Here is a 17,157-nt window from a genome sequence, read left to right as displayed (position 1 = left end):
ATGTTGGAGTTGGGAACTGACCAACACAGACTCCATATTGAAGCAGAGGTCATTGGTTTCACAATCTCTGGGTAAACTAAAGGGGTGAAGGATTTACCTACAAATGTGATAAATGAGACTAGCAAACTATGGGGTCAATTTGTGATGTGTGTATACTAACCGCTATTCTAAAATAGTATACAGGACATCCACTACTAACATCACCCAAAATACAATGAGTCCTCCAATGAGTTGGAGTGCGGAGAAATGGCCACTGTAGCTCATGACATTGCAAGACAGTGAGATGAAAGAACTGGAGATGCAGGTAAGGTAGGAATGGAAAAGGAGATATGGAATAGCCATTACACGTGGACTGCTGACTGGACCATGGGCCTGCTATAACTTTATTTCCACTGAAACCAGAGAGTAGCAAAAGAGATGCTCTGGAATGGTCTTTCTCAAAAGAGCTGAAAGAGGGAGTGTATAGTAAGCTTACATTGGTTGGCCACTGTGTGAACCTTCGTTCCCTTGCCGTTTGAGGTGTCAACTTTGCAGAGTCTACTGTGCTACGTATCACTGATGGGAAGCGCAGTTGCAATGAATGTTTTCTCTTCAATTCTTTTCAAACCTGTAGGGATTTGATAGCCACTATACTATTGATTGATTAGTCAGGCCTTTTCTGCTTCATCTGAGGGCTTTTTATAGTACATAAAACATTAACCTGTTTTAGATCAGGAATGCTGTGAAAGCATGTGGGCTGTAACTTAACCTGTTGTTGCCAAGTACGGTTTATTATGTTAAAGTGGAAATCAGTGGGGGAGAGTGTAACTCTCCATGTCACCTGCAGAATTTGCAGTCTATTGTGGATTAGGAGATAGGGCTGGGCATTATTAATCCTACCAGATCTGTGGTTTCACATACATTCAATGGATCAACCAGGGTCTTGCTACATTTGTGTCTCCTCTCACATCCACCCATCAAACCACTGGAAACCCCAAACTCAGAGTCATCCCTGACTTCTTTCCCACGTTGTGTTCCAATCAGTCTCCCACAAATTACAGGGCTCTTGCATGAAGTCATCAGAGTGATCTGAATTGGCCAGTGGAAATGTTGAGTTTTGGCTGAATCCTAACATGGGATATGTGTGCAAGTAACAAACTGTTGCTTATAGCTCCCAATGCACCACTCATTCACTCATACCCATCACGGCAGCTTAGTGGATAGGCCAGCAACAAAGGATCTCCACTTCTGGCAGTCTTTGGCTATCTTCCCAATGCATGATTAATGCAAGTTCGGTTACACATGCATTTCTCAAGTTATGTGTGGGTTGTGTGTGGGTATGCATTGGTCATGAGTTATCGATTTAATGCATGAAACAGCTGGTTAGACTTCAACATGTAATGTACAGTGTGGAGGGAAATGTTTCATACAAACCTGTTATCGACACTCTAGAGTTATCTTGGTGTCAGAGGAACAGGAGTAACGCAGGGAGCATCTTTGAGTGCCGTGACAGACAAAAACGTCAGTTATGTCCTGTCTTGTCTGATGTCAAATACTGACGAGTGAGAAAGTACCCCCCCCCCAAAAAAATTTTTTTAACCTCCCCTGTTATTGTAATGGTGAGAGGTTAGCATGTCTTGGGGTATGATATTTGTCTGTACCTTTCTCACTCATAATTCTTCATGATTCATTAAGGGTTATTCATAATCACGGTAACATCCACAATGATGCAGAAGTGTTTAGAAACATATTCTATTATTTGTTATTCTCCAACTAAAGTGAATCCAAAATGACACAATACATTATTTACTATTAATTTCTATTGGCACAAAATCATCTGAAACACAAAACAAATAGCAAATCCTTCCAACAAGTTTGTCACAAGCTTGATGTAGTCATTGCGTGCTATGAATATTGGACTAAATACTTAACTTTTTACTACTTTAATAAACATATACAGTGCATTCATAAAGTATTCAGACCCCTTGACCTTTTCCACATTTTGTTGCATTATAGACTTATTCTAAAATATATTAACTTGTTTCCCCCCCTATCAATCTACACACAAAACCCAATAATGACAAAGAAATAAAAGAGTTTTTTGAAATTTTTGCAAATGTATTAAAAATGTTAAACTTAAATATTACATTTACATAAGTATACAGATCCTTTACTCAATACTTTGTTGAAGCACCTTTAGCAGAGATTACAGCCCAGAGTCTTCTTGGGTATGACACTACAAACTTTGTACACCTGTATTTGGGAGTTTCTCCCATTCTTCTCTGCAGATCAGATCAGATCAGTGACCATCCCTCCCTGACCAAGGCCCTTTTCCCCAGATTGTTCAGTTGTCAACTGTGGGATCTCATATAGACAGGTCCGTGCCTTTCCAAATCATGTCCAATCAATTGAATGTACCACAGCTGGACTTCTATCAAGTTTTAGAAACATCTCAAGGATGATCAATGGAAACAGGATGCATTTGAGCTCAGTTACGAGTCTTATAACAACGGGTCTGAATACTTGTGTAAATAAGGTATTTCAGTTTTTATTTTCAGTACATTTGTTAAAATTCTACAAACCTGTTTTTGCTTTGTTATTATGGGATATTGTGGTTAGATTGATGAGGAAAATGTTTTATGTTATACATTTTAGAATAGGGCTGTAACGTAACAAAATGTGGACAAAGTCAAGGGATCTGAATACTTTCCCAAAGGCACTTTAAGTGTATTTATCCCAATACTTTTGGTCCCCTTAAATGGGGGGATTATGTACAAAAAGTGCTGTCATTTGTAAACGGTTCACCCAATATGAATAAAAATACCCTGTACTTTAACCTCGTAGTCATTGTATAATTTCAAATCCAAAGTACTTCAGTACAGAGCCAAAACTATGGAAAATGTGTCACTGTTCCAATAATTTTGGAGCTCACTGTATATTTAGCTATTTGCTGTGAAAATGCCTGCTACATATTCATTTTTGATGGGTACAGAGGTGCAACATAAAACTAGAAATGGTCAGGGTTTTTGGCTCAGCAAGGGGGGGAAGTTATTTTAGGGCTCAGGTAGGGTGATGTCATTCTTTGAGGCCATACTAGTAACAACATTATATATATCTGCATATGTTAACCATATTATCTTTTCTTGAACTGTTTTGTAGGAAAAAGCAGGTTCTAATCTCTGTGGGGCAGTGTGGCCATAACGGACTGCACACAAAATATATTGCACAGGAACACACGTAGCAGGGGTTCAGAGTGCCAAAAACATAGGCCAAGTGTATATATATATATTGAAGTATATATATAATTGTTGATGCAAGGAAATGGTGCTTTGTAGGACACTCTTTCAAGGGCTAATGGCTACATGGAGCTCAGTTTGTGCTGTGAAGTCAATTACCAGAGTGCTATGGGTAGGTTAATCACAATCGTTTAACATCCAGCTGACACTCCATTTTTCATAAAGTCTGAGGCAAAAGCAACCTTCAGTATGTTAGGGTTTAGGTACAAATTCACTGACTTTCAATGGCTTACTGTGGCTCACAGTAAGTGTGTGGTCACATTTCTGGGCGGGAAAATATACTGAGGGTTAGGCGTTAGTCTGAACGCTTGAAGTTATAAAGTTTTCTTGACTATGTTTGCTGACCCATTTTGCCATCTTGTAATTCACAGAGTGCACAGGTTATTGTCTGCCTTTGCACATTTTACAGGCATGGACATCTCCCCAGAGTGACTGTGTGAAAATGTACAGTGGGGCAAAAAAGTATTTAGCCAGCCACCAATTGTGCAAGTTCTCCCACTTAAAAAGATGAGAGAGGCATGTAATTTTCATCATATGTACACTTCAACTATGTCAGACAAAATGAGAAAAAAAATCCAGAAAATCACATTGTAGGATTTTTTATGAATTTATTTGCAAATTATGGTGGAAAATAAGTATTTGGTCAATAACAAAAGTTTATCTCAATACTTTGTTATATACCCTTTGTTGGCAATGACAGAGGTCAAACGTTTTCTGTAAGTCTTCACAAGGTTTTCACACACTGTTGCTAGTATTTTGGCCCATTCCTCCATGCAGATCTCCTCTAGAGCAGTGATGTTTTGGGGCTGTTGCTGGGCAACACGGACTTTCAACTCCCTCCAAAGATTTTCTATGGGGTTGAGATCTGGAGACTGGCTAGGCCACTCCAGGACCTTGAAATGCGTCTTACAAAGCCACTCCTTCGTTGCCCGGGCGGTGTGTTTGGGATCATTGTCATGCTGAAAGACCCAGCCACGTTTCATCTTCAATGCCCTTGCTGATGGAAGGAGGTTTTCACTCAAAATCTCACGATACATGGCCCCATTCATTCTTTCCTTTACACGGATCAGTCGTCCTGGTCCCTTTGCAGAAAAACAGCCCCAAAGCATGATGTTTCCACCCCCATGCTTCACAGTAGGTATGGTGTTCTTTGGATACAAGTCAGCATTATTTTTCCTCCAAACACGACGAGTTGAGTTTTTACCAAAAAGTTATATTTTGGTTTAATCTGACCATATGACATTCTCCCAATCTTCTTCTGGATCATCCAAATGCTCTCTAGCAAACTTCAGACGGGCCTGGACATGTACTGGCTTAAGCATGGGGACACGTCTGGCACTGCAGGATTTGAGTCCCTGGCGGCGTAGTGTGTTACTGATGGTAGGCTTTTTTACTTTGGTCCCAGCTCTCTGCAGGTCATTCACTAGGTCCCCCCGTGTGGTTCTGGGATTTTTGCTCACTGTTCTTGTGATCATTTTGAAAAAAGATGTACCACAGGTCAAAATGATCACAAGAACGGTGAGCAAAAATCCCAGAACCACACGGGGGTACCTAGTGAATGACCTGCAGAGAGCTGGGACCAAAGTAAAAAAGCCTACCATCAGTAACACACTACGCCGCCAGGGACTCAAATCCTGCAGTGCCAGACGTGTCCCCATGCTTAAGCCAGTACATGTCCAGGCCCGTCTGAAGTTTGCTAGAGAGCATTTGGAGATCTTGCGTGGAGCCCCAGATCGAGGGAGATTATCAGTGGTCTTGTATGTCTTCCATTTCCTAATATTTGCTCCCACAGTTGATTTCTTCAAACCAAGCTGCTTACCTATTGCAGATTCAGTCTTCCCAGCCTGGTGCAGGTCTACAATTTTGTTTCTGGTGTCCTTTGACAGCTCTTTGGTCTTGGCCATAGTGGAGTTTGGAGTGTGACTGTTTGAGGTTGTGGACAGGTGTCTTTTATACTGATAACAAGTTCAAACAGGTGCCATTAATACAGGTAACGAGTGGAGGACAGGGGAGCCTCTTAAAGAAGAAGTTACAGGTCTGTGAGAACCAGAAATCTTGCTTGTTTGTAGGTGACCAAATATTTATTTTCCACCATAACTTTCATTAAAAATCCTACAATGTGATTTTCTGGATTTTTTTTCTCATTTTGTCTGTCATTGCTTTGGATTATAGTGGACTAAGCCAATCTATTACTTCTATGCCTGAATTTATGATGAAAATTACAGGCCTCTCTCATCTTTTTAAGTGGGAGAACTTGCACAATTGGTGGCCGACTAAATACTTGTTTGCCCCACTGTAGTTATCCACGTGCATTACTGGGGCTGTCTTTGACTCAATGTCTTTTTGTTTAACTTCCAGGGCCCCTACACTCATCCAGATTTGGCCAGACTTCCAAGCTTTGTCAGAGGAGTCCAGTTGAGAAAGACAAAAAATGGGAACTAAAAGCATTTTAGGGTGTGTCTTCCTGACTCTCCTTCTCAACCTCTGCCAAGCTGGGCTGGTGAGAAAATTACTTAGGGATAAACGGGCGACCTTGACAACCCCCGGCGGAAACAATGTGACCCTGACCAGCGCTGACCAACCAGTGGTCTTCAACCACGTCTACAACATCAACGTCCCTTCCGGCTCACTATGCTCAGTGGACCTGGATGCCCTAGGAAGCACCAGCCTCGAGCCCCAGGACGCAGCTCCGCCTTCAAGCCTCCGCACCACCGAACATACCCTGGATGGGCAGAACCAGATAGTTTTCACTCACCGCATTAACATTCCTCAGCAGGAGTGTGCATGCACTGATGGGCTCCCGGATCTGAAGGTACTCCTGAGCAGATTGGAGATGCTGGAGGGAGAGGTGTCCACGCTAAGAGATCAATGCGCTAGTGGAGACGCTGGCTGCTGCAGCGTTCAGCCAGTCACAGGTACTGTATACATGTCAACCTAACCACCCCCAGCTTCTGATTGGCTCATTCATCCCAACTCCTAGTATAGCATACTTAGTATGAATGTCAGCTATAGAGAATGATAGAAGACTCAAAACTTAAGACAACTACGGAATCTGTCCCATTATGGCATCTGTCCCATTATGGCATCTGTGAGCACAAGGGCAGTGCCATTGATGCCATCTCCATTTTGAGGTAGTACATGTTCTGCTTCTACTACTTCTATGAGTTGGTAAACAAACGGAAAGGGTGCATACTGCCACCTGGAGTGTGTTTAAACAGTTATAAAGCCAGTGTTATTGATTTACTGCTACCTGCAGTTATGGAATGTTTGCTCACAAGTATAATTCATTGGCTGATCCCTCCTGATGACCTGGATGGAAGTATGTGGTCCTTCCTTAACCCATAGGAAGTCCCAGCCAGTTGACTACTTCAAAATGGTGAATGTCTTGAATGGCACAGCCCATGCTACAGTTCTCTACACATCACCTCTCCTTCCTTCAGAGGCACATCTATTTTACTCAACATCTAGGAAGCGTCAATGGAATTGAATGTGGGATTCGGTTTAACAGTACTTTCTCTTTTACACCACAGGGAAAGGGAATGAACATAGAGGCATAGACATATTCTGTACGGATTAGTACTGTAGGGTGTTATTCAGAACATAAGTGGGTGTCCTGACTATGATTACAGTCCTGTCTTGATTACAATATTTTAAAATGAAATGTCTTAGTGAAAAGGAGGAAGACAGGGATTATGATTCAGAGGGTTATAATCTCTAAACTCTGCTCTTTTAGGTGAGGTGGGGACCAAGCCTTATTGCAATGGCCATGGCAACTACAGTGCTGACACCTGTGGTTGCATTTGCGAGCCTGGCTGGAAGGGACACAACTGCACAGAGTCTGAATGCCCCAACAACTGCCAGGACCAAGGTCGCTGCGTGGATGGGAAGTGCGTCTGCTTTGAGGGCTTTGGCAGGGACGACTGTTCACTCAAGGTTTGCAAAGTGGACTGCGGTGGGAACGGACAATGTATTGGTGGGGTCTGTGTCTGTGCCAAGGGTTACACTGGAGAGGACTGTTCTCAGACAGACTGCCTGAACAACTGTCTAAGCCGTGGAAAGTGTGTGGATGGGGAGTGTGTGTGTGAAGAGCCCTGGACGGGCTACGACTGCTCCGAACTCATCTGCCCCAACGACTGCTACGACCGCGGCCGCTGCGTCAATGGAACCTGCTACTGCGAAGAAGGATTCACCGGGGTGGACTGTGTGGAGAAAACCTGCCCAAGTGACTGCCTGGGAAATGGTTTCTGTGTGGACGGCCAGTGTGTCTGCAGCGCTGGCTACACTGGAGAGGACTGCTCCAAGCTCACCTGCCCCAGTGACTGCAACGATAGAGGTGTCTGCTTCAACGGCATGTGTATCTGCAATGCTGGCTACCAAGGAGAGGATTGTAGCCAGCTGGCTTGCCCCAACAACTGCCACAACAGGGGACAGTGTGTCAACAGACAATGCGTCTGCAATGTAGGCTACCAGGGAGAGGACTGCTCTGAGCTCTCCTGCCCCAACAACTGCCAGGACCAAGGTCGCTGTGTCGATGGGAAGTGCATCTGCTTTGAGGGCTTTGGCAGGGATGACTGTTCACTCAAGGTTTGCAAAGTGGACTGTGGTGGGAACGGACAATGTATTGGTGGGGTCTGTGTCTGTGCCAACGGTCACACTGGAGAGGACTGTTCTCAGACAGACTGCCTGAACAACTGCCTAAGCCGTGGAAAGTGTGTGGACGGGGAGTGTGTGTGTGAAGAGCCCTGGACGGGCTACGACTGCTCCGAACTCATCTGCCCCAACGACTGCTACGACCGCGGCCGCTGCGTCAATGGAACCTGCTACTGCGAAGAAGGATTCACCGGGGTGGACTGTGTGGAGAAAACCTGCCCAAGTGACTGCCTGGGAAATGGTTTCTGTGTGGACGGCCAGTGTGTCTGCAGCGCTGGCTACACTGGAGAGGACTGCTCCAAGCTCACCTGCCCCAGTGACTGCAACGATAGAGGTGTCTGCTTCAACGGCATGTGTATCTGCAATACTGGCTACCAAGGAGAGGATTGTAGCCAGCTGGCTTGCCCCAACAACTGCCACAACAGGGGACAGTGTGTCAACGGGCAGTGCGTCTGCAATGTAGGCTACCAGGGAGAGGACTGCTCTGAGCTCTCCTGCCCCAACAACTGCCTCAACCGGGGCCGCTGTGTCAACGGACAGTGTGTGTGCGATGAAGGGTTCGGTGGTGAGGACTGCAGCATCAAGATCTGCCCCTCAGACTGCTATGGCAGTGGAGATTGTGTGGATGGCCGGTGTGTCTGCTATGCTGGCTTCACCGGTGAGGACTGCAGCGAGCTGAGCTGCCCCAACAACTGCCTGAACCGCGGACGCTGCGTTGACGGGCAGTGCGTCTGCGACGAGGGCTTCACAGGGGAAGACTGCACTGAGAAGCACTGTCCCAATGACTGCCTGGACAGGGGATACTGCGTGGATGGCAAATGTGTCTGCCTGGAGGGCTATGCGGGTGTCGACTGCTCTGAACTCACCTGCCCTGATAATTGCAACAACAGGGGGCACTGTGTTAATGGGAAGTGCATGTGTGAGGAGCGATACATGGGAGACAACTGTGGAGAGCTGAGCTGCCTCAACAACTGCCAGGACATGGGCCGCTGTGTGAATGGACAATGTCTCTGTGATGAGGGATACATCGGAGAAGACTGCTCAGAAGGTAAGAATGGTTTCTATCAACTGAGAAAAATAAACCATGTATGGATAATTGAGTTCAGTTCATTTCACTAATTGTTCTGTTTGATATTCCTTGTGCTTGCTGAATGACACATTAAATCCAAAACTTAATCAAATCTCAAAATAATAAGAAACTATTTTCATTATTTTGAAAGAGATTGAGAAAAGGATTAAAAGTTCCATTATGATTTCCTCTGATTCCAAAAGCTGTGCATTTAAGTCTCTATCTCTGTCTTAAAGATCTTTGGCAGTCCAGACCACTGCCAGATGTAAGTCTGGGGAATGCATTTTCTTTGTGTAGAGGACTGTTAGTGGATGAGGGCATAGGAAACCAAGTGTCTGAGACAATAGAAAGGTCAGACTATTTCCTGTCTCTCTCTTTTTCTTTCTTTCTCGCTCTCTCTAGTTTCACCTCCAAAGGACCTGACTGTAACAGAGGTCACCACCGAGACAGTGGATCTGACCTGGAACAATGAGATGCTGGTGACAGAGTATCTGATTGCATATGTGCCCACTAGTCCTGGGGGTCTGTACCAGGAGTTCAGAGTGCCCGGAGACAAGACTGCTGCCACAGTCAGCGAGCTGGAGCCCGGCATCGAGTACCTGATCAACGTCTATGCCATCCTCAGCAACAAGAAGAGCATCCCAATCAGTGCCAGGGTGGCCACAAGTAGGTCATACCTTCTTAATGGAGCTCAGATCTGAAGACTTCGCTGAGCAGCCTGCGTTCATGGGAATGCGGTCCTCTTTAGACTGTCAGGAAAATACCATTTGCACATATTAACCATAATCAAAATGCTGTCCGGTACAGTGGAGAAACTTTCACAGCACAATGTTAACACAAGGCTTTCCTTTTAGAATAGGTGATAAAATAAATAAAATAAAAACTACATTTCATTGATGCTTCACAACATTTAAAACCCAACACTGTCTCAACATACAATATTTTGGGATCAGGCATAATATATTCCTTTGTCTCACTCTGTCCTGTCAGATCTACCGGAGCCAGACGGCTTGAAGTTCAAATCGGTGAGGGACACCTCGGTAGAGGTGTTGTGGGATCAGCTGGACATTCCCTTTGATGCCTGGGAGCTCTATGTCCGTAACACGGTCAGTCTGTCCTTCTCTCTCTGGCAATTTATCCATCTCTATGCAAGCGATCCCTGCTAGGTCTTGCCTAGGATTTTCCTAAACCTCAGGGACAAGACAACAGATATGCACAAGCTGCTCTTTTAGTGAGATCTTGGCATGCTTGGCTAGTTATCGTGTCCAGCAAAGTAGCAATAGCTATCAGGGTCGAGGTCAGTTCAGTTTTCAATTCAGCAAACTCAGAATAACAAAGTCAAAAAATGTAACACACACAACAAACCACACATTTCCATCACACCACCAAAGTGTGCTGTACTTTACACATTACACAATGATGTTGATGTGAACCGGTACATGGAAAATAACAAATCACAAATCTGCTTAGCTGCAAAGGTCTGTGTAACCATAAACCCCTTCTTATTGTCCATGAGTACATTTTTACAAAGGTCTGTGTAACCATAAAGCCCTTCTTATTGTCCATGAGTACATTTTTACAAAGGTCTGTGTAACCATAAAGCCCTTCTTATTGTCCATGAGTACATTTTTACGAAGGTCTGTGTAACCATAAAGCCCTTCTTATTGTCCATGAGTACATTTTTACAAAGGTCTGTGTAACCATAAAGCCCTTCTTATTGTCCATGAGTACATTTTTACAAAGGTCTGTGCAACCATAAAGCCCTTCTTATTGTCCATGAGTACATTTTTACAAAGGTCTGTGTAACCATAAAGCCCTTCTTATTGTCCATGAGTACATTTTTACGAAGGGCTGTGTAACCATAAAGCCCTTCTTATTGTCCATGAGTACATTTTTACGAAGGTCTGTGCAACCATAAAGCCCTTCTTATTGTCCATGAGTACATTTTTACAAAGGTCTGTGCAACCATAAAGCCCTTCTTATTGTCCATGAGTACATTTTTACAAAGGTCTGTGCAACCATAAAGCCCTTCTTATTGTCCATGAGTACATTTTTACAAAGGTCTGTGCAACCATAAAGCCCTTCTTATTGTCCATGAGTACATTTTTACAAAGGTCTGTGCAACCATAAAGCCCTTCTTATTGTCCATGAGTACATTTTTACAAAGGTCTGTGCAACCATAAAGCCCTTCTTATTGTCCATGAGTACATTTTTACGAAGGTCTGTGTAACCATAAAGCCCTTCTTATTGTCCATGAGTACATTTTTACGAAGGGCTGTGTAACCATAAAGCCCTTCTTATTGTCCATGAGTACATTTTTACGAAGGTCTGTGCAACCATAAAGCCCTTCTTATTGTCCATGAGTACATTTTTACAAAGGTCTGTGCAACCATAAAGCCCTTCTTATTGTCCATGAGTACATTTTTACAAAGGTCTGTGCAACCATAAAGCCCTTCTTATTGTCCATGAGTACATTTTTACGAAGGTCTGTGTAACCATAAAGCCCTTCTTATTGTCCATGAGTACATTTTTACGAAGGGCTGTGTAACCATAAAGCCCTTCTTATTGTCCATGAGTACATTTTTACGTAGGTCTGTGCAACCATAAAGCCCTTCTTATTGTCCATGAGTACATTTTTACAAAGGTCTGTGCAACCATAAAGCACTTCTTATTGTCCATGAGTACATTTTTACAAAGGTCTGTGCAGCCATAAAGCCCTTCTTATTGTCCATGAGTACATTTTTACAAAGGTCTGTGCAGCCATAAAGCCCTTCTTATTGTCCATGAGTACATTTTTACAAAGGTCTGTGCAGCCATAAAGCCCTTCTTATTGTCCATGAGTACATTTTTACGAAGGGCTGTGTAACCTCATTTTAACACTCCTCGTGGAGGTCTCGGGACGCCAGGACATTCTCAGTGGTGGTTATTCCTTTCACTGTCCTTAACCCATTCTCCTGTGCACTTTGGCTTTATTGCCCCCATACATAAAATGGAAGGACCTGTAATCGATGGTCAGCACTTAATCACTATCACCATGGTCCAAATGGGCTTTGTTTGCAGCATTCTTATGTGAAGCAATCAAAGACTTACGAATGATTCTGCTGCAACAATTGGTATTGTTTAAGTCAACATTAACTGTGTGAAAGATTTATTTCCTTGATCCGAAGGAAAAATTGATGTGGCTTACCTCAGACTGTTGGGTATGTAAGTAGGCTATGTATGATTCCAGAAGTAGTGTTGTTTTAAAACCATATATGTCTTTGACCTTTCAGAAAGAGGAGAATGGGAAGATCCTGACAACCCTTCCATCCTCCCAGACTATGTATGAGCAGTCAGGGCTTGGTCCTGGTCAGGAGTACGAGGTCTCAGTGGGCGTCATCAAGAACAATACCAGAGGACCTCAGTCTACTAAAATCATTACCACCAGTAAGCTTACACCACATTTTAATGTGTGTGATGTGCTTTTTCCCAGCCCGGTGTAGATCTGCATGTCCCAGCTGAGAACTTAACACTTCTGACATTGTCATGCCTTACATAAATGAATCTGGACCAGGCTACTCCCATTCATCCTGGCGACTACACATATCCCATGGGTTAGATAAGGAAAATCCTTCCACCTCACAAAACACACAAGCAGACAAAGGAACAACTGAATAGATTAATTTAACTTTCCGTCATAGTATTAGGTCTATATGGAAAAAGTGGCTAAACTCCCATTGTCGTTTTACACAGTTAAATGTAAGCATTTTTTCAGAAGTGAAATACGCTGAATTTCAGGCCAACCAACATTTTGCAATAGAGTCTTTGTATTTTTCAAGGAGCCCTGCCATAAACTCTTGATGGGGGGTTACCGTAGCAGTTCCTGCACACTGTTACTCCATACATTACGGTCAAATTCTCCTCTTAACTTATGGAAAATTAATTTCTTTCTAGCATGAACTACCAACTTGTGCATGGAAAATTTGTTTAATTTACAATTCCTCAATGACGGATGGACCCTGTAAATATCTTCTCCTTTTGACTCCTGCATAACGTATTTGCAGGCTTAAGATCAGCACCGTTTTCAGGAATAATGAATAATAGAGTTGGTGATTTAGGCTATATGAACCTATATGGCCTATATCACACACTGATGTCACCACAGCACAGAATTTCGCAATTTCTACTGTGAAAATAAGTACAGGAACTTACCAAAGGTCCGATCAGAACACAGAACAGTGACATCACAACCAAACAGTCAGAGGAACCAAACTTAATGATATTTGTCATGCCATAATTATAACATGTTGTGCCGGTCTTTAAATGTATTTAAAATATGTGTTCTTGTGTCTTTTGCCCTAAGTGATCACTTAAAAATGCATGGGATCATTGTCCATAACAAAGAGAACATAACAGCCTGTGCACAGATCGGTCATCCTCCTTGTGTCTTTCTCCCCCAGGGATTGATGGCCCCAGACAGGTAGAGGTTCGTGATGTGACGGACTGCTCAGGCTTGGTCACCTGGTTCCAGCCCGTGGCTCAGGTGGACGGTGTCACCGTGTCCTACGGCCCCAGCTCCCACCCCACAGAGAGGACCAGCGTGGACCTATCCACCTCAGACAAACAGTACAGCATTGACAGCCTCAGCCCAGACACTGAGTACCAGGTGTCCCTGATCTCTAGGAGGGGAGACTACACCAGTGAGCCAGTCTCTGAGATATTCACCACAGGTAGGGGCATGATTATATCCAATCCTGATAAGCGCACTCCTGATAAGTGTAAACTGTGTTTGATTAAACAACATTTTTACAGTCCCAATTCCACTTCCCAGTCCATTTTTTAAAGTGTTCCTGATAACAGCATGATTTGGTTTAGTGCACGCTTGGATTTGTCTAGGGTTGACTGTAAACAGTCCCTTTTATACTCCTTTCTTCTTCTTGAATTGTTACAGACCTGGACGCCCCCAAAGACCTGAAGCCCTTGGGCCAGACAGACGACAGTGTCACACTGGAGTGGATAAACAGCCGGGCAGATGTTGACAGCTACAGGGTGAAGTACAGCCCCATCTCTGGGGGTTCCCATGGCGAGGAGGTGTTCTCCCGTGGGTCAGGAGACAGCACTCAGGCCACCATCACTGGTGAGGGTTAACCATGACCAAATCCTAACATGCAATTATGTCAGTAGAAGGTTTAAGGGTTTTCGCACGTTAGGATTTGCTATGACAATCACAACACTGTTATTCTTAATGTCAATCAAATCAGGTACTGAAATCCATCTATGTTCTTCTCGATTACTGGACTGAAACTAATCATGTAGTCAAATCCATATTTGTTCTCCCCAATTATAGGAATAAAACCAGGTACAGAATACGGCATTGGTGTGACTGCCGTGAAGAACGAGAGGGAGAGCCTGCCTGCCACTACAAACGCAGCCACTGGTGAGAGCATACGTCAACACATTCTCATTGGATAGCCACTGTTCAACAGCTGTCCAAGGACCCACCACCACAGTGTCCACACACACTCTGCAGCTGTAGATTCAACTTTCAATACAAACACATCATGATCAAATCAAATCAAATGATATTAGTAACATGCGCCGAATGCAACAGGTGTATGATTTCTTACGAGCCCCTAACCAACAATGTAGTTTACAAAATATGAATAAGAATAAGAAATAAAAGTAACAAGTAGTTAAAGAGCAGCACTAAAATAACAATAGAGAGACTATACACAGGGTGTACCGGTACAGAGTCAATGTGCGGGGGCACCGGTTAGTCGAGGTAATTGAAGTAATATGTACATGAAGGTAGAGTTATTAAAGTGACTATGCATAGATCATAACAGAGAGCAGCAGCGGTGTAAAAGAGGGGGAGGGGGGGGGCAATGCAAATAGTCTGGGTAGCCATTTGATTAGATGTTCAGGAGTCTCATGGCATGGGGGTAGACGCTGTTTAGAAGCCTCTTGGACCTAGAGTTGGTGCTCCAGAAGAGAGAACCGTCTATAAATAGGGTGGCTGGAGTCTTTGACAATTATTGGGCCTTCCTCTGACACCACCTGGTATAGAGGTCCTGGATGGCGGGAAGCTTGGCCCCAGTGATGTACTGGGCTGTATGCACGACCCTCTGTAGTGCCTTGCGGTCGAAGGCCTAGCAGTTGCCATACCAGGCAGTGATGCAACCAGTCAGGATGCTCTCGATGGTGCAGCTGTAGAACCATTTTGAGGATCTGAAAACCCATGCCAAATGGGTTTCTGTCTCCTGAGGGGGAATAAGATTTGTCGTGCCCTCTTCACAACTGTCTTGGTGTGCTTGGAACATGTTAGTTTGTTGGTGATGTGGACACCAAGGAACTTGAAGCTCCCAACCTGCTCCACTACAGCCCCTTTGATGAGAATGGGGGTGTGTTCGGTCCTCCTTTTCCTGTAGACCACAATCATCTCCTTTGTCTTGATCATGTTGAGGGAGCGGTTGTTGTCCTGGCACCATATGGCCAGGTCTCTGACCTCCCTATAGGCTGTCTCGTCGTTGTCGGTGATCAGGACAACCACTGTTGTGTCACTGGCAAACTTAATGATGGTGTTGGAGTCATGCCTGGCCGTGCAGTCATGAGTGAGTACAGGAGGGGACTGAGCATGCACCCCTGAGGGGCCCCTGTGTTGATGTGTTGTAACCTACCCTTACCACCTGGGGGCGGCCCGTCAGGAAGTCCATGATCCAGTTGCAGAGGGAGGTGTTTAGTCAGGATGTAGGTGGTGAAAGTTAGGCAACAATTTGAGGCAATATGAGGCAAACATTGGTGATTTTGAAGGTTCTGATATTTCCACGTGGTTTGGCAAAGAAACTTGTAAAAAGAAAGTTAAAACCTCAGGAAGACATGGAGCAGATATGATAGAAGAGAATGAAATATGAAAGAACTGTGCTATCCACGTTGTAAACACTAACACTTTGTTCTGCCTTTCACTATCCTATACGTTTTACTAAAGGCTTGATCATTGCTGATTGATAACTTCACCACTTTCCCCCACAGATCTCGATGGGCCCAAGGACTTGGAAGTGAGCGAGTCCACAGAGACAAGCATGACCCTGGTGTGGAGGAGACCCAGAGCCAAGATCACCATCTACAGGCTGGTGTACATCTCCAGGGACGGTCGAAGGGAGGAGGTGGAGGTCCCTGGAACTGCCACCACCTATGTCCTGACCAACCTGACCCCCGGTATGCTGTACACCATTACCCTGGTCGCTGAGAGGGGCTCAAAGAAGAGCACACCCGTAACCCTGTCTGCATCTACAGGTGAGGGTTCAAACAAGATCTCTACAACTGACTCCACCCTCATATTGCAAGGCATAAATATGTGTGGGTGATCCGTAAAGAAAATAGTTTTAGTTCTGTTCCAGGCATGGATAAAACCATAGTATCAGGTGGCAAACATTCAACATACTGAGTGCTAAATGTAAGGATCCTTTTTCACCCGCTAACCGTTCTGAATTGCATTTTATAATCCTAAGAGAAACATAAAGGAAGATGTCTGCTCTTCTGGCTTGGGATGCAATAGCTTCACCAATCCAAACATATGTCAGAACACAAGCTCTTTCTCAGATACATACCAATATTTGACAGAAGAATGTGGAATTACTGAGGGCAACGGTCCGGAAGATGTAGGCTATAACTTACTTTAATTGGAGGGTAGAAATGGACAGCACTGCCGTCAACAGTAGCAGTGCAGTAAGACACTGAGGTTAACAGTGCAGTGAGACACTGAGGTCAACAGTGCAGTGAGACAATGAGGTTAACAGTGCAGTAAGACACAACCGCTAAAAGCTCCCTTATCTGAATTTGTGCATTTTTGTTTCTGTTGAGGCATCTTTAACATTTTAGTTAGCCCACCCGGTCCCTGAGTTTACCACTCTCATATGTTCGGAGGACAATATCATTAGCTTTGTGTCTGTTAGACGCCACAAACCCAGACCGACAGATCTCAGGGATGGGGTTGAGCTCGAGCTGGATGATCTGGCCGTCTCAGTTGTAACATCCAAAGGATTTGATTTCTGGTGGGAACCAAAGGCACATGTTGTATATGATAGTTATACTGTAGAATATAGAGACACTCTGGGATTATGGGTATTAAAAGAGGTCCATCTCTGTGGAGATGCCACCGGTTCTAGAATTTGAGGCCTGAGGGAA

At 44.2% G+C, this 17,157-nt stretch overlaps 1 protein-coding gene across 3 annotated transcripts in view; it reads left to right on the top strand.

The window, feature by feature from the left end:
• Positions 1-17,157, top strand: part of LOC110509691 (tenascin) — a 59,324-nt gene that overhangs the window by 18,715 nt on the left and 23,452 nt on the right. For all 3 annotated transcript variants that reach the window (XM_090227066.1, XM_036967369.2, XM_036967371.2), the window contains 9 exons: positions 5,634-6,190; positions 7,009-8,973; positions 9,397-9,660; positions 9,985-10,100; positions 12,267-12,420; positions 13,434-13,703; positions 13,925-14,110; positions 14,321-14,410; positions 16,003-16,266. In XM_090227066.1, coding sequence (XP_090083192.1) covers positions 5,707-6,190; positions 7,009-8,973; positions 9,397-9,660; positions 9,985-10,100; positions 12,267-12,420; positions 13,434-13,703; positions 13,925-14,110; positions 14,321-14,410; positions 16,003-16,266 — 3,793 coding nt within the window. In that variant the 5' untranslated portion in view covers positions 5,634-5,706. The remainder of the gene's footprint in view (positions 1-5,633; positions 6,191-7,008; positions 8,974-9,396; positions 9,661-9,984; positions 10,101-12,266; positions 12,421-13,433; positions 13,704-13,924; positions 14,111-14,320; positions 14,411-16,002; positions 16,267-17,157) is intronic.

This window comes from Oncorhynchus mykiss, chromosome 29, assembly GCF_057628025.1.
Source record: "Oncorhynchus mykiss isolate SJ-2025 chromosome 29, ASM5762802v1, whole genome shotgun sequence".
NCBI lineage: Eukaryota > Metazoa > Chordata > Actinopteri > Salmoniformes > Salmonidae > Oncorhynchus > Oncorhynchus mykiss.
Note: the sequence above shows the minus strand (reverse complement) of the source record. Positions and strands in the feature narration are given on the sequence as shown.